The 22027-nt window shown below is 34.9% G+C and overlaps 1 protein-coding gene across 1 annotated transcript in view; it reads left to right on the top strand.

Annotated features, from left to right (window-relative positions):
* The first annotated feature begins 654 nt into the window (after nucleotides 1–654).
* Nucleotides 655–22027, top strand: part of LOC121430844 (short transient receptor potential channel 6-like) — an 89993-nt gene continuing 68620 nt past the window's right edge. The window contains exons 1-2 of the mRNA XM_041628271.1: nucleotides 655–877; nucleotides 13930–14182. Coding sequence (XP_041484205.1) covers nucleotides 764–877; nucleotides 13930–14182 — 367 coding nt within the window. The 5' untranslated portion in view covers nucleotides 655–763. The remainder of the gene's footprint in view (nucleotides 878–13929; nucleotides 14183–22027) is intronic.

Below are 22027 nucleotides of genomic sequence, written 5' to 3'. Positions count from 1 at the left end.
TATACATGTTGCTTATAATTTTGATTGGTATCATTTACTTTTTTCTTTTTCCAACATATGTTGATTCCTTTTGACACCAAGGTTCTTTAATTTCTGGCGATTAAAAAAGATATTCAATTATTCAAGTTTCTATATTTCCACTGTTTCTTAATTGAGTTTTTTTCTCAAGAATAGTTAAAATTATCGGGCTCGAAAATAAGCTTTTTACTTACCTCATTTACCTATCATTATTTGTGCGTTTTTGAGAAAAGGGGTAATTTTTTTATTTGACAAATAAATCAAAATGAAACAAGCATAACTCTGACAATGTCATCAAAGTAAGATGTCAAAGAAGAGAGTTATGACAATTTAAAGTTTTACTTTACCTTATTTCACAAAACGGCGCAGCTCAATTAACTTTATGACTTCACACACAATTTCTTTTGTAATATTTCATTAGATGAAATACTTTTCAAATACTGATAAAAAAACTCCTCGTAGATTCATACCTAAATACAATGGTGGTTATTTTGTACACATTTATGGAGCCGTCAAATAATTCTAAAACATTTTTTTTTAAGAGAAGAGACATTGAACCAATAAAAATGAAAGTTATATCGACACTATAATCGAATTCGACACTTAAAAAAAATCATTATAGGTAAGTGCCAGAACCACTATGAGCCAGCACTATTCTTGTCAAAACTGAATCAAATCGAATAGAAATCGACTACCTCTTAACCTTGTACTATCTTCATTAATTAGATTGACGGAATTTGAGAAGATGCCTAAAGCTAAGCAACCTAGAACTCGCCACTTGACCTTCAATGCTAGTCATGAACTGAATGAGGAAGATCTGTCATTCCTTAGGGTCGTATCGATGGGTAATCTCCCAAAGGTAGGTGATTTCTTTCCTATTTTCTATTTCCCCTTTTCTATTTGAATATGATCCATGTTAGCAAGTATACATGAATACATTACCCTACCATAAGAAGTGCTCACCTATAGATGTTAAATATAATATAACCTAGTTTAATAACCTTGTTGACATTGGAGAAAGTAATCAATGAATTTGCTTATCTTAACCCGGTTATATGATAGGAACTCATTGAAACGTTTTTGTATGTTGGGGCAAGTTTATTGAACATATATGTTTCCTTAATATTTCCGAAATTTCAGATAATTGCTATAAATTCACCTAATGCATGTGCTATTTTAAACACTGCTATGACTTCTTTAAAAGTAATATTATATTTATTGTCATGTTCAAAGTGTAGATTGCATTGTTCTTGCTACATTGTGTATAGATTTATATAATTTTTTTTCAATTTGTTTCCCCTCCACAGGGATTTTATTATTATTCAAACATAACAAGATATCTTTTCAATGACAAATCAAGTTAATGACAACGAAATACAGTACAACAGTAATTGCAACAAATATATAAATTGGACTGTCAGGTTCACTTACATGTAATAGTAAACAATTTAAGAAACAAGCAAGGAGTAAATGAACAATAATATTCATATGTAAAATTGTACATACGAAAAGGAACTGAACAGATCACCTCATGTAAACATGGCAAGTAATTGAAACCATTTCTTTGTAAACTTTACCATTTTACAATTTGACTCTGTGATATATTTTTCATTCTTGAAATAATTCTGAAGTGCAAATTTGATATTATCAAAAACAGGTAATTGATGTTTTACTCTGGAAGTGTAAATCATTAGCCGTATCACTATCAATAAACAATTTAATGCATGATTACTTGAACCTCTTAAGCCAAATAATTTTTCTTTATTAGAGAAAAATATTTTATTTCCAGTTTTAAGAAATATCCATTGCTCAAACCTGTCCCATGTATGTTTAATACATGTACATTCACAAAGTAGATGAGTGACTGTTTCACGGTGTACATTACAAAAAGTACATTCTTTATGTTGAGCTAACTTAATTTTAAACAATATTTAATTTGTATATAAAATGCGTTGCATTATTTTGAACTGAAACCAACGTAAATTCACATCGGTAGTACAACTGAATCCAATAGAGCAATATGACTGCAATTGCTTGTCATTCATATCGAATATACACTTCCACTTATGAAAACTTTTACACTCCACTTTCCTTTTCTTTTTAAGAATCGTATAGATGTGTGAACAACCTTTATCATATTTTATTACAAGTGCTATTGTATCAGGGATAATAGGTTCTTGGAACTTGCTAAAGTGTGTGCCATTGCTAAAACCGTCTCTTAAAGCATCACATAATCCACGGTAAAAAAGAAAATTTATTTGAACATTGTATTTTTTCCTGAAGGTCATTCAAAGAGAGGAAATTGCCATGTACATCTAAAATATCATTTACAAAACGAACACCCCTATTTTTTAGAGATCTACTGTGAATTGAGATATTACCTATTTTTATAAAATCATTGTTCCATAGGGGTTGGCAAGGTATATCATTAAAGTGCATAGATAACAGTGTGCTATATGCTAAGAACATTTCTTTCCAAGAAGTATTTTTAATTTCGTGTGCCAGTCTAAAAAATAGCTATTTCCCATATAAATATCCAAGTTTTGAGTTTTATGCAAAAAAGACTGGAGAAGATAAAGAATATTACCGTCAATGGAACCGTTTTTCCATCCAAGAAATTTTCAATGACTGGCAATGCAGATTTATGTCTATCATTTTTACTCCACCTTCAGAATAACTCTGAGACATTTGATTTCTACTTACTTTATCTGGTTTCTCTCCCCATATGAATCTATGAAATTGGGGGATTTACACCTTTTAGAAATAACTCACTTGGATTCGGGAGAGAAAGAATTAAGTAGTTCAATTTAGACACAAACAATGACTTGACAACCGTAACTCTTCCAAGGACCGTCAGGTAACGTCTTAACCATGAAGTCATTTGACTTTTGATTTCTTCAAACTTTTCATTGTAATTATGCACTGTCATTTTCTGAAGATCTGTACAAAAATCTATACCCAAATATCTGAAGTATTCATCAAATACCCAATTCAAATTCCTGTTGGCAAGAATACAGTCTTTCTTGTTCTTGTATCCTCCAATCCATATTGCATGTGTCTTTGTTATATTAACAGTCAAAAAACCTGATATTGTTTTATATTTTTCCAAGATGTCAAAAGCACTACTCAATTCTCTTTCTGAACCGTTTAATGTCAGAAGAGTGTCATCTGCATACTGTAATATTTTATGACATTTACCAGAGGGCATCCTCAAACCATCTATTGACGTTGATTGTCGAAACAAAACGCCAAGTATTTCAGCACATAATAGAAAAATATATGGAGACAATGGATCTCCTTGGCGACAGCCTCGCTCTATTGAAAATCTGGGAGACAGGTGTCTATTGATTAAACCACAAGATTGAGCATTTGCATAAAACACATCTTTGCATAAAACACATCAAACCATTTAACAATGGTCGGACCGAATTTAAAGAAGTGTAGTACATTGCGAATAAAGTCATGAGAAATTGAATCGAATGCCTTCTCAAAATCTATAAGTAACAATAAACCGGGAATATCGTTTAATTCAGTATATAATAATATATCATATAACAAGCGGATGTTTTCTCCGATAAAGCGTCCGGACATAAACCCTTTCTGATTCTCATGAATAAGAAGCGGGAGTACATTCTTCAATCTATTAGCTATGCAAGCAGATCCTATTTTGTATACGACATTTAATAATGATATGGGTCTCCAATTTTTTAAATAGTGTCTATCTTTATTTCCTTTGGGGATTAAAGTAATAACTCCCAACTTCTGTATGTAAGGCATACCAGATAAAAATGTAGAGTTAAAATATCTAACTAAAAATATATGGATTCCCTTCCAAAAATGTTTAAAAAATTCAACAGTGAATCCATCTAGACCAGGAGATTTATTGTTTTTCATATTTGTTAGGGCATAATAAACCTCGTCGGTGGAGAGCTCTCCTTCTAAATTCCGTGACATAGCATTTGTTAATTTATTTAGTTAATCATTGTTTATCATTGCATTTTAATCAGTATTTATAACAGGGTGCCTTTCATATAGTTGCGAATAAAAAGAAACAATTTCTGATGTAATATCCTCATGTGTTGTTACTTCCTTATATTCATAGGTCATCAATTTGCATATTCTTTTATTAAAAACATTTTTTTATTTTCTAAATTAAAAAAAATGTTTGGATGGTTTCTCTCCGAACTCCATCCATTTAGTTCTGGATCTCATCTTTATTTCTTCATTATTTTTTTTCTCATTGACTCTGAGCTTTCTTCTCATTCAAAACAGTTAACCCCCTTTCTATATTTGTATTTAAAACCAAATTCTTTTCTAAATTTACAATTTCTTTCTCTAAATCATTTTCTAGATTAACGTTTTTTTTGCAGCAGCATATGAAATTGTTTCACCTCTAACAACTGTTAACAGCGTATCAAAAAACAGCTGATCACTTACATTAAACTCATACAAAGGATTTTGACCATCGACTACATTTCCACCGAATCTTACTGGTCGGGTTGAGTAGGTATCAATTGTTTGTTGAATAACATCTTTAATCAGTTCTATATAAATATCATCTTTTAACAATGAATTGTTAAATTTCCAGTAACTCGGTCCTGTCTTACAATGATTTAGATTCAATGATAACTTCACCAACGAATGATCAGTTCTATATCCCGGTAGAATTCCTATTCTGTTGACAAGAGACATTAATTCATGAGATACAAGAAAATAATCCAATCTGGCTGCCTTAAATGGAGTGGATTGTAAATATCTTTTCATGTTCATGTAATTCTCTCCATGGATCCACCAAACTTTAGTTAGTTTTCATTTCATCAACTCTTTTCTTTGCGTTTGGATTATTCAAACGAACATAATTAAATGTGTCTTTATCAAAATTTTGGACCAAATTCCAATCACCACAAAAAATTGTTAAAGGGTTTTCAAATTCTAATGCAACATTTTCAACATCTGAATAAAAGTTAACATTGTCTTGGTTAGGGCCATATAGAGATATTAATGTTATATTATAATCATATATCTGGAGATCTAAAGCAACAAAATTCCCTTCGGTTGACCTTTTGATTTGATTTATATTAAAAATAACACCCTCCGCAAAGAGAATGGCTACACCCCTAGCATTAGACGTTTTATGACTAAAAAACAATTATCTCCCCAAATACGTTTTATTGAAACTTCGTCTTCACTTACAAAATGAGTGTCCTGCAAGCAGCAGATATGAAACTTTTTTGCCTTAATATATTCTAAGACATCAATTTTTTTTTACTATTTCCTAAACCTCGACAGTTCAAAGAAATTATACTGAAACTACCCATCATACATTGAATCTAGCATTGAGTTATGAACAATAATTCCTGTGGAGGCTTTTTTATTTTTTTAACACTGACAACACAAACACAAAACAACAAACATAAACAAACATAAACACTTGACACACAAACAAGACAACACTAAACATGGTTTCACGCGAAACGAACAAGAAAAACATGGCGCATACCATCGCGCTTAGGTCCTTATCCAGGCCTTCAATATTATGCCAAGAATAGAAACTGAAATCCACTACTTTTTAGGCACTGTAAAAATGTCTATGTACATTTCGTGAAAAAATTTCGTGCGCAAGGCAACCAGAAATAATCTACATAAAACAACCAGTATCTGAGTGAACGAAGTATGCGTTGTTGAAATGCCAGGACTCATTCTGCATTATCAAAATTATAAAGATTATTTAGTCAATTGAATGCACAGCCTTGATTATACATGAAAGTCCTATTTTTTAACAGCATTTCAAAAATATCATCCAATAAATAAAACAATCTGAAACCGTTGGTACATGTATATACTTATTTCTTATTTTCTCGCATTTACTACTTTTTCCATAGATATGCAAACAACATTGATGAAAACTATACCAGTTTACTTGAGCTACACGTTATTTACGTTCTTTCTTTTATATTACTTTCTTTCTTTTATATTACTTTCTTTCTTTTATATTACTTTCTTTCTTTTATATTACTTTCTTTCCTTTGTTTTTTTCCATATTATTACAAAGTACCCCATAATAGAAAAAAACAAAGAGAAAAAAATCATTAATAATAAAAGAAACTTTAAAGTACAGCCACATTTTTTTCATGTCAAATACATAACTGAAAAACTTAAATCATTAGGTCTTGAACATGTTGAAAGGTTTAACGAACTCTAAAGGCCGTTAAAAACATGAAATTAAAATTTCCTTCAAAGGTTTATTTGATATCTCTATTATTTGGAGATGCATAAAAAATATATATTATATACATGTATATACAGGCAGCAACTAAGTCTTTATCATCCATGCTATGAATAAAAGCCATGACATAAAAACACTCAATTTTCTTTATTTGAGCAGTACAAAAGAAGCAGAAAGGATTTTTTAAAATTTTAATACCGGGTCTCATAAAAAACTAAAGTATTCTCTATGCCCTTTCCATTTTGGCACAAAATCCCCCTACAAGTTCTTTTCTATTTTTTCCAAAACATTTTGTTATCATCCAGGTAAATTGTTATCTTGTACTGGAAAATAGGCCTATTCATTTTGTTTCTTGTAATAAACAACAACAAAAACATTCCATTGCCCATCAGTTCATTTAGGCAAAAATCAGAAACATGTGCTTACTTTCTTTAGTATGACATGGAAAAAGCAATGTATTAAGAACTTAGAAAATGAAAACTAAGCAGTAGAAATGGAATGGATGTAGTCCAAAGTTAAATGAAGGTAATATAAACCGCTAGGGATGATTTTTTTTTCAGGAAAGTCCGAAAGTCAAAAGTATAATGATCCAAACTTGATGATGGTGAGTAAATCTGCAAAGCTAGCCATTCACAGTTTTCCATTCTGAGTGGATTGAGCCCCTGTCTCTGGTTTGTAGATATAACTTGACTCCAATCAGCCTGATTCTAGTCGACTTATTTTCCTCTTTACGGATCTGCAGGCCTCTTTCTCGAGTAGGTATCGATGCTTTTTTAATTGAGGAGGTAAATCTACGACGAATCTCCATGGGAATTGTTGTGACTGCGTAGGCGTCTTGTCTCCTCTTCTTGATGTCCGTTGCTGGTAGGCGTTCAAGACTTTGTTTCGATCCATCATCGAGACAAATCTGATGATGACTGGTTCTGGCGATTGTTGGATGCCGCCTTGAGCACGGCGGGGTAGGCGGTGAGCATTACTGAGGAGTATATCTTGCTGGATACCCATTTCTTTGAAGACGTTTCCCACCACATGGACAATGTTCTCATCAGATTCTCGTTTTGCCCCATATAGCAACAGATTCATTTTTCTATCGTAGATTTCAAGTGCACTAAGCTTCACATTCAAGTCAGACTCTATTCTTTGTGCTTGGCAATGATTCATTTTCAATTTTTGTTAGCCTATCAGAAGAGTCAGTAGCAAATTTCTCTAAATCAGCTATTGATTTCTTGATGTCTATGATATCCTTTCTGAGAGAAGAAACATTCGAGTTCATATTATCAATTTTGTCAATAATTGTGTTTGTGACCTTTAGAAATTCAGCATGACTCACCGGTTCGTTTTTGTCCGCCACGTTTGATTCTTGCGTATGTGCGTGTGAAGTTACGGGATGAGCAAACGTCGCCTTTTCAGTCTGCGGTGTTTTCTGGTGTAATGCTGCCTGTAGATGGGGCGTCTGTGTGTTGCGGGCGGGTGCACGTGGTCGAGTAGTTGAGTCCCTATTTAAGTCACCTTTATCACCTTTTTTCTCTTTTGACGAAGAAAATATGGGTCACGTCCTGGATTATGCTTTGCAGAGTCACTCATACTAGATTAGTTTCCAAAGTTTGAGGTGTATTACATCCTGAATTTTGGTCCTAGGCGAGATTTTCTAGTCAGAAGACAACGGGTTGCGGCCGTACGTCCTCCATGACGTTGCGCGACTTTTCAAGCCGAGTGATCATTAACCCACAATGCTGCCTGAGATATGAACCTTTATATCCAGAGTCTCTATTAAGTATTTGGTTAATCACAAACGAAATATTTAAGAATGAACGCTTTTTATTAGGACATTTTCGGTGTGAATACCTTCCCAAAATATTAAACTTTGGTATTTTATTTGCATTAAATCGGAAGTTTATTAAGTTTATGGATAATTACAATAATGAAACTCGAGGTGCTAACAGAAGGAACATAAATGAACTCCGCTAGGGTTATTTTTCTACTTCTACTACTACTACTACTACTACTACTACTACTACTACTACTACTACTACTACTACTACTACTACCACTGGCGTAAATCCCGGGGGGATGGGGGGATATACCCCCCCCCCACTTTTCGAGGACGGGGGGATGGCCTGTACAATCATCCCTCCACTTTTTACGAAAGAAATGAAAAAAAAAAAGATCAAAGAGATAATTGTTTTATTGGTGAAAATTCTTCCTGAAATACCGCTTAACAAATAAAACAATATTATTGAATCATACAATGTAGATAAAGAGCCAGTTCACCATTTCCAAACGAAATACTTATGTCCTTATTATTACATTGAAGAGAAACCCCCGTTTCTTCCCATTCATTAATGTTGGGGTCTTTGAGAAGGGGTTAAGATGGAATGTCAATTTTTTTATGTTATCTCTAATAAAACCATTAAACCATCATGGGGTAAAAAAGACAATAATTTTGGAGGGGTATTTGCCATATGGACATACAGTGAGGTAACTACGGGGGGGATGGGAGCACGCCCCCCCCCCCCCATCGTCTGACAAAAAACGGGGAAAAGGCGGGAAAGGAGAAAAGAGGGAGAAAGGAAGTGAAACGCAGTGGGAAAAAGAAAATATTATTCATTATAATATTATATTATAATATAATTATGTTATGTTGCATTACATAAGAAACATTTTTATCATAACTGGGTCATTCTCAGAAAAATGCACCAACTGATGGGGGGAAAATCGTAAAAATGAAGTCTACAGAATGGGTTGAAAGATGCATATTGTGAAAGTACCATGTATGAGAAAATGGAAACAGAAAAGGGGCAAGTCGCTCTTGCGTCAATTTGAAGTACTGACCGGATTAACTCGAGCACTGTATATCAACGTTACGGAGGTTAATCGTTAGCATTGCCCACTTACGTTACTCGATTAAATCACTTTTGAAATGATTGGAATTGAAATGCACACAATTTAATTTCAGTGTGGTATCAACAATTTTATCTCTGAAGCCAAAATGTTTGAAAGATGGAAAAATATTCAATATTGTTTTTCAGAACTAGGATTTTACCAAATAACATATAACAAAAAGTACCATAAAAATCATTGCACATCTTTCGTTCAGTATAATGTTCATAATTTGAATGAGTGAACCTTAAAATAACCTGAGATCCTAAGCAATGCATGACCAATGCTGGGAATCCAAAGATAGTCTACCATTAAATTCTCTCGATGGCATTTAACTCTGTCAATCTTCGTTACGAAAGTTAAAATTAAGTTACAAGTTGCAATACTTATTTTGTTAGCTTACGAACATTCATATCAAGGTATTCGTATATCATTTTTTTTAAAGATTAATGTGGAACGCATTTCTTGATTTTCCCACCCCCAAATAAAAAAATTTAAAAATAGAACAGGAAACAGAAAACTGTCATTTTTGTTGTCGTTCTTGATCACAGTTAAAATGAGAAAACAGAATAACCGGGCCACAGAATTGTAGTTCGTCTTAGAAGTTTCTGGCCTCAAGTAATCCTAAGCAAGATCCTAAGAAATGCATAACCAATTCTGGGAATCCCAAGATACTTTACCATCAAATCATCGAGTGGCCTTTACCCTTGTCAATCTTCGTTACGGAAGTTAAATCAAGTTACAAATTGCAATATCTATTGTTAGCTTAGGAAAATCCATATTTAGGTATTCGTATTACCTTTTTTTAATAAATAAAGATAAATGTGGCGCGCATAGCTTACTTTTGCCACCCCCAAAAATGTGAAAACATAACATGAAACGGAAACTGTAACTTTATTGTCGTTCTTGTTCAAAGTTGGAATGAGAAAACCGAATAACAGGGCCACAGAATTGCAGTTCATCTTAAAAGTTTCTGGCAATAAACAAAATATAACAATCGTAGTCCCGTAACCAGGATGAGTTCTCTGGGTTACGAGGAATCCCGCCGCTTGCCAATAGCCAAAAAAGATAGAGAGAGAAAAAAAACGTTTAAAAGGACATGGGGAAACGAATAATAATAAAGTGACGTGAATGAAACAAGAGGATATCAGAAATACATAAATTATTAATGGAATCTATATGATGTAATCGCGATTTTCGTTTCATTATTTTGTTTCATCGAGATACCCAATTACGCATCCTGTTACAAAAATGATTTACAAAAATTATGAATAGCCAAAATGTTTGATTATCGAAATACGTATTTCATTAATAAATTCAAACAGACCTTGAGTGTTTGAATACCCCTTTCCACAATTTCACGTAGGTAGACCTATATCAAATATTTCAGCTCTTTTCATGCACATTAAAGGGGTCATCCAGGCTCAAAAAATATGTTCTGAACAGATAATAATCTGAAAAAATAAAATACTGCAAATATGATCAAAATCGAGCAAGGAATAACGAAGTTATGCCATTTTAAAGATTTGCATTATTTTAGGGGAACAGTTTGGTCTATGCATATCTTCATGAATATCTAAAGAGTTGATTGATGGTGTACATACATGTAACCCCACTTGTTCTTTTGTATTCTATTGCATGAAATTATTTTTTTATTCAATTTATATCCTCTTTATTTGAAAGTGTGCTTAAAATGACTGTATTTTATATTGGAATGACACATTTTCAGCTAGCGCTTTGCACTCGCTGCGCATCAGTTCCTTAGCAAGACACCCATCCTTTTTATGATTACAAAAAGTTAATAGAATGTCCCGTTTTGGGTTCTAAACTTCAAAAAGCGCGCGTTTTACCTTTTCAATAATTGTTTATTGGATATATATCTTGTTCTCAAATTAAAACGTCCAAAAATGATTGTTTTCAGATCAAAACTTAACAAATTTACAGTCGCATCAATTAAGATACCCATCCTTGTAATTGGTACAAACACTGTTTAGAATGTCAAGGTTTCAGTCGGAATACTAAAAAAAATCAGCTAGCACTTTGTACTTACATTAATAGTTTATTCAGATATCCTCCTGATCATTTTTACAAAAAATGCTTAGAATCCCAAGTTTTCAGGTAAGACTATACACAAGTTTTAGCTCGCGCTTTGCGCTCACATTTTTGATCGGTGAAATAACCCTCCTCATCATTGCTCATGAGTCATTGCAAATAGTTTTCCGTTCTGTTTCCTTGTCTATGAAAGTTTTATTGTTTCTCCTTATTCCCTTTCTTTCCACCGTTTCTGCCGACTTCAGCATTAGACAAAGCCATGTCACATGTTCTGGAACTAGAATCGTACTATCAATCTCAGCAAAGTACATCAAAGAAGTGTATTAACTTCCATAACAATAATTGTTACGGAAGTTAATGCACTTTATATAGCAAAGGAAGTTAGAATTGTTAAGTTATAAAGAAGATGCCAATATTCCAAATTTGTAGTATGAATTATTTAAAATTCCAAAAGCATTAAATATCGTATATAATTCGCGGGAAATTGTTTTCGCTGGCAATTTTCCCTCTTTACAAAGTGATGTCGAAAATAAGGTGTGTAATAATAATTTTACAAGGATGAATAGCTATCATTTTTATGGGTGAGTAGGTGGAGGGTACCTTATATGATTTATATCTGTATGATCCGGAGTGATTCATTATAGCATAAATTTGTAGCATATTCAAGAAAAAATGTTACGGAAGTTAATGCGTTACGGAAGTTAATGTCTTTATGCTTTAAGGTCCAACGTGGTCCTTATGTAGCAGCCCTAACTTTGCAAACTGTATTTATTATGAAAGGTGTCTCTTATTCTATATAATGCTGAATTCTCAACAGAACTGCTAAAGTGCATATCTTCTTAAGGTGCGTTACGGATGTTAAATCTGTTTAGTCATGCATTTCATTTTGTAAGAACAGTCCTTTATTTTCGTGTAAAACAGGAAACACATATGATAATTCCCTATCAATTATTTATTATTGATTATAACTCTACTTGCAGACACATTATCATGTAATATAATTCAGTTTGAAAGGGAGAAAAAACTTGTGGCAGTATTCGTTACGGAGGTTAAAATAAATTTGGGACAAAGTTAAAAGTGAAATTAATCACAAAGTGATCATCAAATACTAGGATAAGCGCAGTATGTCAGACGTTTACACCATGCTGCCCTCACCAGACATCAATGTAGGTAAGAAATACAGAGTACTAATAAAAGAGAATGATAGTAAAATCTAAAACTGACCCGAGACAGTGTCTATTCTAACAAAAAGCAAAAATAAAAGGCTTTTGTAATAAAATTAGAGCTTTACAAGTCACTGGTCGCATATGCTTTGTGAAACTAGTCTATTATTGTCATTTTCTTGATAAAAATTTTGTAGAAAATGTTCAGGGTTGTGAAGCTAGCGGCCATAAGATAGTCGAGACACGTTTTTTGTGAATTGTATCATTTTTTTGAGATTGACCCAACTTCATGAAACATAATTTGCCCAGGGCCTACGTCTTCATTGTTCCTGGTGCTCGCATTTTCTGTTTACGAGATATATAATCCCGTTGTACTAAAACATCCCGTTTTCAAGTCAATATAAACCAAATATATTTCCTAGCACTTGAGTTATTATTGTTTTATGTAGTGACATATGCTTCTTTTTAATGACTCAAAAAGTGAATGACCCATGTTAAGGTCTTCGTACATATGAAACATTTCCTGTCCATGATTACGTTTGCATTAATTAGTGAGATATGTCTGCTCTTCATGAATTCCTTAAAATCAGTCCTCAAAATGTCCCTTCTTCTGATCAGAATATACAAAATTTTCAGCTCGCGTTTCGCGCTCGCATCATTTTTTTAATGAAATACGTATGGTCCTAGTTAATTCCTACAAAGAAACCTTAGAATGCCCCACTTCAGGTTTGAATTATCTAAATTTTCAGCTCGCGCTTCGCGCTCGCAATATTTGATTAGTGAGATGGTATGATAATCATGATTGCAATGACTACAAAAAGTGTTTCATGTGTTCAGATGTAATTCTAATAAAATCAGCAAGCCCTTGGCACTCGCATTAGATGACTATAGTGAGATATGCATACTCTTAATGGATTCCTAAAATATATTCCTTAAAATATCGCTGTTTGGGGTCAAAATATACGAAAACTTCAGCTCGCGCTTCGCGCTCGCATTGTTTCTGTTTAGTAAGACAGGTACCTATCATGATTAAATTTGATTATAATGTCCCTTTTCAGTTGTAAATATAAAAAAAATCAGCTCGCGCTTTGCGCTCGCATTATATGATCAGTGAGATGCATATCCCTTTAATGACATTGTCAGTATACCTGGCAACTGAGCGCGCTCACTCATGTAGTGATTTAAAAAAATTATTGGTGCCCCCCCCCCCATGCCATGACCCACGTTACGCCACTGTGGACATTATATCAATGACAATTCCTTGCATTTCTAAAAGCATGATTGCAAAAATAATGCCAAAGTATTTCAATCATCCCCCCACCCATCAACACGGATTTACGCCAGTGACTACTACTACTACTACTACCACTGCTACTACGACTACTATTACTACTACTACTACTACTACCATTACATGCATTACGGTACTTACAGCTCGCACCGCTAGTAGTAGTAGTAGTAGTTAGTAGTAGCATTAGTGGTAGTAGAAGTAGTAGTTGAAGTAGTACTGCTACAATTACGACTACTGTACTGCAATCACGTTAAAAACTAGAAACTGTAAATTGCAGCATTGTTCTTTTTTCATCATAGGTACGGGAAATTATGGAGTCTAGCGATGATCCAAAAAAATTGATGAACATGACAGATTTCAAAGACTGCACAGCGCTCGAAATTGCGACCGAGGTGGAGCACTCTGAGATCGTAGAATACCTGGTGAAAAATTTCGGTAAACTCATGGACGAAATGCACTTCCACGAATGTCTCATGCTGGCCATCAGCAAAGGTTACCTTCGTATCACTCAAGTTATCCTTGATCATCCTCTTTCCGATGTTAAACATAGAGGTATGTAGCAGGCGCGGATCCAGGATTTCGTAGAGAGGGGGGGGGGCCCAAATTCGACCTGATTTTGGCGCCCCTTCGCCAATAAAGGGGCCCGGAATTTTTTTTCAGCCATATTTTCCCCGATCGGCCGCTCAAAGATGTTTTTTTCGTTTGTTTTTTTGAAGGGGGTAGTCCTATAAGTCACTTCTTAGCTTTATTCTTTAAATCAACATAAATGTATAATTAATCCAATAATTACTGCGAACGCGAAGTGCGAGTAGAAATTTTTGATAAACGTTTTGAACTGATCAGAAAGGTAGGCCTACCAGTCCTGTTAAAGACTACATACAGTTAGCCATGAAGACGTTATATATTTCAACAATCAAATAATGCGAGCGCGAAGCGCGAGCTGAAAATTTTTGACACTTCTACATAAAGAATGGAAAACTTTAATCAGTATTTGTAATCATGAACAGGATAGCTATACAGTATAACTAAACAATTGATGCGAGCGCGAAGTGCGAGCGGAAAAATTCTAGATTTAGACCCAGAACATGCAGAACGGGACACTCTATTCATGTTTCCTAAATCATGAAAAAGATGAGTAAAAGGGGATCTTCCTACATTAATAATGCGAGCGCAAAGCGCGAGCAGAAAATGTTTGTATACGTTTTGAACTAATCGAAAAGTGCCTTTTAAGGACTGCTTGCATTTAGCCATGAAGACATTAAATATCTCATCAATCAAATAATGCGAGCGCGAAGCGCGAGCTGAAAATTGTTGACATTTCTACATAAAGAATGGAAAAATTTAATCAGTTTTTGTAATCATGAACAGGATAGCTATACAGCATAACTAAACAATTAATGCGAGCTCGAAGTGCGAGCGGAAAAAATTCTAGATTTAGACCGAGAACGGGACACTCTATTCATGTTCCCTAAATCATGAAAAAGATGAGTAAGAGGCGATCTTCCTACATTAATAATGCGAGCGGAAAGCGCGAGCAGAAAATGTTTGTATACGTTTTGAACTGATCGAAAAGTGCCTTTTAAGGACTGCTTGCATTTAGCCATGAAGACATTAAATATTCCATCAATTAAATAATGCGAGCGCGAAGCGCGAGCTGAAAATTTTTGACATTTCTACATAAAGAATGGAAAAAATTAATCAGTTTGTGTAATCATGAACAGGATAGCTATACAGTATAACTAAACAATTGATGCGAGCGCGAAGTGCGAGCGGAAAAATTCTAGATTTAGACCGAGAACGGGACACTCTCTTCATGTTTCCTTAATCATGAAAAATATGAGTAAGAGGGGATCTTCCTACATTAATAATGCGAGCGCAAAGCGCGAGCAGAAAATGTTTGTATACGTTTTGAACTGATCGAAAAGTGCCTTTTAAGGACTGCTTGCCTTTAGCCATGAAGACATTACATATTCCATCAATTAAATAATGCGAGCGCGAAGCGCGAGTTGAAAATTTTTGACATTTCTACATACAGAATGGAAAACGTTAATACAATTTACTTAATTACAGAAAAAACAATTCGAATCTGTACTGATTCCCAATATTTATCACACACAAATCCATTATTCCATAAACTAAAGACTCTAACCGTATTTGACATAAATACACTTCAAAGTTTACTACTTATGTTTAAGTACGTAAATAACATGCTCCCACCTACCTTCATTCCACAATTTTTATTCTCTGAATACATCTATTCGTTCATACCCTACCCGTAACTCTTCAAATTTCCATTTTTCAACCCCAAACTGCTTATTGCGCAGAGATCCATAAGACACCATGGTCCAGATTTGTTGACCTCTCTACCAGCAGAGTCTGTAAAACAATCTTCGTCTCTTCACTCATTTAAGGCAAACGTTAAATCTATGTTATTATCAGAATATTTTAAGTAAAATTTCTGTGTCGTATCCTTTTTATCGTGAATTTATTCCTCCTTCGATTTAGTCATTACCAATATCTTCATCATGACCACCATCATCTCCATGGCCTTCATCATCATCATAATCATCATCATCATCATCAACATCATCGTATCACCGTCACCCTCAGCTTATCATCTTCATCTTCATACTATAATATTGCATGAATTCATGTTTCGTATTTGAAAATATATGCCAATTCTGCTTTATAAATGTATTAATTCAATTAGTATAAGTTTGGGATTGTCATTTTTTTCAAGCAATCTGCTAATGATTACAATCCTCCTGCAAATTGTGAATATCATATAGTTAATAATTTTTGTCTGGAATTATTTTTTTGGTACTCTTTATTTATGATTCATGCCAAAAATGCTAATATATTATGTTTATTATGTTGTAAAAAATGTATTATACGAATGTTATGGATGCAGAAGAAAACATCAAATCAAATCAATTGATGCGAGCGCGAAGTGCGAGCGGAAAAATTCTAGATTTAGACCTAGAACGGGACACTCTATTCATGTTTCCTTAATCATGAAAAAGATGAGTAAGAGGGGATCTTCCTACATTAATAATGCGAGCGCAAAGCGTGAGCAGAAAATGCTTGTACACGTTTTGAACTGATCGAAAAGTGCATTTTAGGGACTGCTTTCAATTAGCCATGAAGACATTACATATTTCACATTTAAATAATACGAGCGCGAAGCGCGAGCTGAAAATTTTTGACATTTCTACATAAAGAATGGAAAACTTTAAATCAGTTTTTGTAATCACGAACAAGATAGCTATATAATTAAACAATTGATGCGGGCGCGAAGTGCGAGCGGAAAAATTCTAGTTTTAACCTAAAACGGGACACTCTATTCATGTTTCCTAAATCATGAAAAAGATGAGTAAGAGGGGATCTTCCTAAATTAATAATGCGAACGCAAAGCGCGAGCAGAAAATGTTTATATACGTTTTGAACTGATCGAAAAGTGCCTTTAAGGACTGCTTGCATTTAGCCATGAAGACATTACATATTTCACATTTAAATAATACGAGCTCGAAGCGTGAGCAGAACATTTTTGACATTTCTACATAAAGAATGGAAAACTTTAAATCAGTTTTTGTAATCATGAACAAGATAGCTATATAACTAAACAATTGATGCGGGCGCGAAGTGCGAGCGGAAAAATTCTAGTTTTAACCTAAAACGGGACACTCTATCCATGTTTCCTAAATCATGAAAAAAATGAGTAAGAGGGGATCTTCCTAAATTAATAATGCGAACGCAAAGCGCGAGCAGAAAATGTTTATATACGTTTTGAACTGATCGAAAAGTGCCTTTTAAGGACTGCTTGCATTTAGCCATGAAGACATTACATTTTTCACAATCAAATCGAGATTTCGAGATTTCGACCTTGAACGGGATACTCTATTCATGTTTTTTTAATCATGAAAGGGATGAGAAAGGGGATCTTCCGAAATTAATAATACGGGCACAAAGGGCGAGCAGAATTTTTGATATTGTGATCTGAAACTGGATAACTGAATGAAAATGCGCCCGCGTGTTTCAGATTTAGACCTAGAATTTAGGTTTTCTAAACAATCTTTTATCATGAAAATAAAAGCGAGCGAGAAGCGCGAGCTTAAAATATTTGATATTCCGATCTGATATTTCAAACACTTTGTAGGAAACTTGTAAGGTGGATATAAATCGCACTTGATAAAGAGCTGATATGTTTAATTTTGAGACATAGGACCTTGACATCCTTAGGACATGTTATCATATGAATATGATGACTATATATCTTCCTATTCATCTTGCTACGCGCGAGATAAAACAAAAGTGACAATTTAATTATTAAATTGATGTCTTAGTATTAATGCATAACGAGGGCGCGGAATCTGATGATATTATGGCCTGAACACTGAACATTTCAAGCACCCTTTTATTTATGAATAGGATGCATCATTAATTAGTTGATATATTTTTAACCATTAATGCGAGCGCAAATCGCGAGCCGAAATTTTTAATAAACTGTCATGAAAAGGGGATTTTAAGTAGTTTGTTATACAATTAATATTGAGACATACATAATCCGCCAATCAAAAATGCAAGCATAGCAGCGCTAGCTCATGCGTTTTGACAATCAGACCTGAAGAGGGATATTTTGAACATTTTATGGAATACATGAAAATAATAGGTACCTGATAAATCAAAATTCGCGAACGTGCAGCGCAATTGGAAAATGTTAATATTCAGACCATAAAACTGACATTTTTACAGAGCACTTTTTAAAAATCAATATGTAAATCACAAAAATTAATGAAAGTTCGATTTCCAAGGAGAAATATGTTTTGTATACTGACTTCCAAACTTGATATTTAAGCTCCGTGTTGAACAAGATATGTGGATCACTTAACAGGCAATGCGAGCGCGAAGCGCGAGCGAAAATTTTATATAGTGACATAAAATATTTTGTCCAAGTCTTCCTCTCATCTTATTTTATACATTCGTCTTCCTCCTTTTCTTTTTTCTCTTTTCTTTTCCTTCCTTTTTGTTTCTTTCCCCTTTTTTGCTCTACCAATAGGGCCCCTCAGGTCCCCACCTGGATCCGCCCTATGCATGAAGAAGAGGCAATTGAATAATGGTTTTATAATGATGTATTCATGAATAAATGTAATATCAATTTAAAATATAATCAATGCGTGCGGGAAACTCGAGCAATTTCTATTTTAACCATTTGATGCTTTCAATTTCGTTTAACTTCTCATCAGAGTAGGCCCTGCTAGAATTATGTGAGCGGGAGCCAGGTGCGGATCCAGGATTTCTTAGGGGGCCCTAATTTCAAGTCAAGTAATAATCGTGCCGAAATATTGATTCCCATTGCCGAATGGGTAATGTCTAGTTCAGTTACTTCTCACAGAAACCACTAGGCATGCTTCGTTCTTGTGGGTACTCCATTTTTATTTTACTTTTCTACTTTTTGCTTCAGGGGTTGAAAAATCTTACGGGGATATGACGCCCCTGTATCGCCGCGTATGAAAACTGGTTGTGCAATAACTAAATTGCATATTCTGCATGAAAGAAAATTAATATTTTATTTTGGGTAAGATATTCTTGAAAAGATATAAATTTACATGCTTTTTATTATATAGTTGAAGTAGATTCAGTAGTCAGCCCCCAGCATTTACTAATTGGGAGTGCACTTCCTACTAAGATCTGTAAGTGTTTGGATATATTATATAATATTTTGTTATTCGCTTGAAATCCATTCAAAACAGTGAGTTGTCTTGTCAATCCTAATCAACAAACATTGGCTCTTCCGCTCTTGCAACAATCATATAAATTATCAAAAGGTTATTTATCTTATAATCTTGCTCAAATTTTATATACTACAAATAGATTTTCAAAAGAAACAGAATGCGTTTAAACGGTGTATATAAAAGAATATAAGATACTAAAGATAAATGTACTGTAAAAATATACGTTATTGTCAGTGTCCTTATATATGAAAACAATGCTCTTAAGTTCGCATCATTTTGGACGATAAGTTCTTATCTCTCTCTTTCATACAATACTAGTGAAACATGAATTCCAAGGTCCCATGTATCTTGTATACATCAACTATTTCAAGATGTAACAATAAATGTAAATGATAGCAATGCAGTTTAGGCCTGAGTAAATCCACGTAATAGTTTGAGTGGAATTCGTTTAAAAAAATAAAACGTGATTTCCACATGTAGGTTGGAAACGAAAAGGTGTCGTATCATCAACTGTATATAGCTGTCTTTTACGCATTACTTCATTAAACAAAAATATAGGAACGATATAAACCATAGAGTTATTTCAGTTATTTGAGCATTTGACGATTCGTCAAAAAATAAAAAACGCATCCGAAACTTTCACCATTACAATGAAAGTTTCATTTATTCTATTACATATTGCACACTAAGAAATAAAGGTTCAAAATTGAACCCCGAAAGATCCATGCAAAATCAGCACCCTATGGGTTCAAAAATTGAACCCTGCGGTTGGGGTTCATCTTTGCACCCTGCGGGTTCAAAACTGCACCCCTAAATTTCAAATTGAACCCCTAGGGGTGCAATTTTGAACCCGCAGGGTGCAAAAATGAACCCCAACTCATAGGGTGCTGATTTTGCATCAACCTTTCGGGGTTCAATTCTGAACATTTATTTCTTAGTGTGTGCAAGTAAACTTCAAAATTTCTGTAAATAATATCTATCAATATATCCATCAGTGTTGTAGTCAAGTCTCAAACCTCCAAGGCCAAGGCTTTAATACCCAAGACCAAGGCTTCATCCCTTCGAACTCAATTTGCCTTCCCTAGTTCGAATATCATTTCGTCCCCTAGCTCGAGTATCAATTTTGCGCCCCCTAGTTTTAACATCAATTCGACGCCCCCTAGTTTGAGTATCAATTGGCGCCCCCATTTCGAACATCACTTCGGCGCCCTCCTAGTTCGAAAATCAATTCGGCGCCCCTTCATGTAGGTCCAACATCAATTTGACGCCCCTAGTTGAATATTAATTTGGCGCCCCTACATATAGGTCGATCATCAATTTGCCCCCCCCCCCGTTCGAACATAAATTTTGCCCCCAGTTCGAACATCATTTTGGCATCCCTTCGAACTCAATTTGTCTTTCCTAGTTCGAATATCATTCCCCCTAGCTCGAGTATCAATTTTGCGCCCCCATAGTTTGAAAATCAATTCAGCACCCCCTAGTTTGAGTATCAATTTGGCGCCCCTTACCTCGAACATCGATTCGGCCCCCCTCCCTAGTTCGAGTATCAATTTGGCGCCCCCAGTTCGAACATCATTTCGGCGCCCTCCTAGTTCGAATATCAATTCGGCGCCCCTACATGTAGGTCCAACATCAATTTGGCGCCCCTAGTTCGAATATCAGTTCGGCACCCCTACATGTAGGTCGATCATCACTTCGGCCCCCCTCCCCCGTTCGAACATAAATTTTGCCCCCAGTTCGAATATCATTTTCGCATCCCTTCGAAAATCATTTCGGCGCCTTCCTAGTTCGAATATCGATTCGGCGCCCCTACATGTAGGTCCAACATCAATTTGGCGGCCCTAGTTCGAATACCATTTCGCCCCCCCCCATAGACCTAAATTTGTTGTTGATGACCTTTTTTTTTTTTTTTTGGTTGTCAAAATTTTTTTCTACGTCCCCCCTAAAATTTTGGGGTTGAGAACCTTTTTTTTTTTTGCTTGTCAAAATTTTTTTTTTGTCCCCTCCTAAAATGTTTGGCTTCCGCCGCCAATCCCCCCCCCATCTAGCTTGAGTATCAATTTGGCGCCTCCTAGTTCCAACATCAATTTGGCGCCCCTACGTCGGACATCAATTCGCCCCCCCCCCCCCCCTTCAAACATTAATTCTGCCCCCAGTTCGAACAGCATTTTGACATTCATTCGAACATCATTTTAGCGCCCTTTTGGTTCGAACATCATTTTCTTTCCTCCTCTTCCTCTTTTTTCCTTCTCGTCATTCCCCTCTTCCTCTCCACTTTTCTTCTCTTTTTTCTCCTCCTCTCCTCCTCCCCTCCCTTTTCTTCTCTTCCTTCCCCTCTTCCTCTTTTTTCTCTTTCTTTTCCCTCTTCTTTTCCATTTTTTCTTTCTTTCTTTCCCCTCTTTTTTTTCTTTCCTCCCTCTTCATCTCTCTCCTTTTTTTCCTTTTCTTTCCCCTCTTCCTCTTTTTCCCCCTCTCCCCCTCCCTTTTCTTGTCTTCCTTTCCCCTTTTCTTCCACCTTCTCTCTCTTTTTTCCTCTTCTTTCTTCCCTCTTCCTCTCTTTCCTTTTTTCTCCTTTTCCTCTCTGTTCCCCCCTCTTCCTCTTTTTTTCTTCTCCCTCCCCCTCCCTTTTTCTTCTCTTCCTTCCCCCTCTTTTTTCTCTTTCTTT

The sequence above is a fragment of the Lytechinus variegatus genome, chromosome 1 (assembly GCF_018143015.1).
Source record: "Lytechinus variegatus isolate NC3 chromosome 1, Lvar_3.0, whole genome shotgun sequence".
NCBI lineage: Eukaryota > Metazoa > Echinodermata > Echinoidea > Temnopleuroida > Toxopneustidae > Lytechinus > Lytechinus variegatus.
The sequence above is the reverse complement of the archived record's forward strand: the minus strand, read 5'-3'. Positions and strand labels throughout refer to the sequence as shown.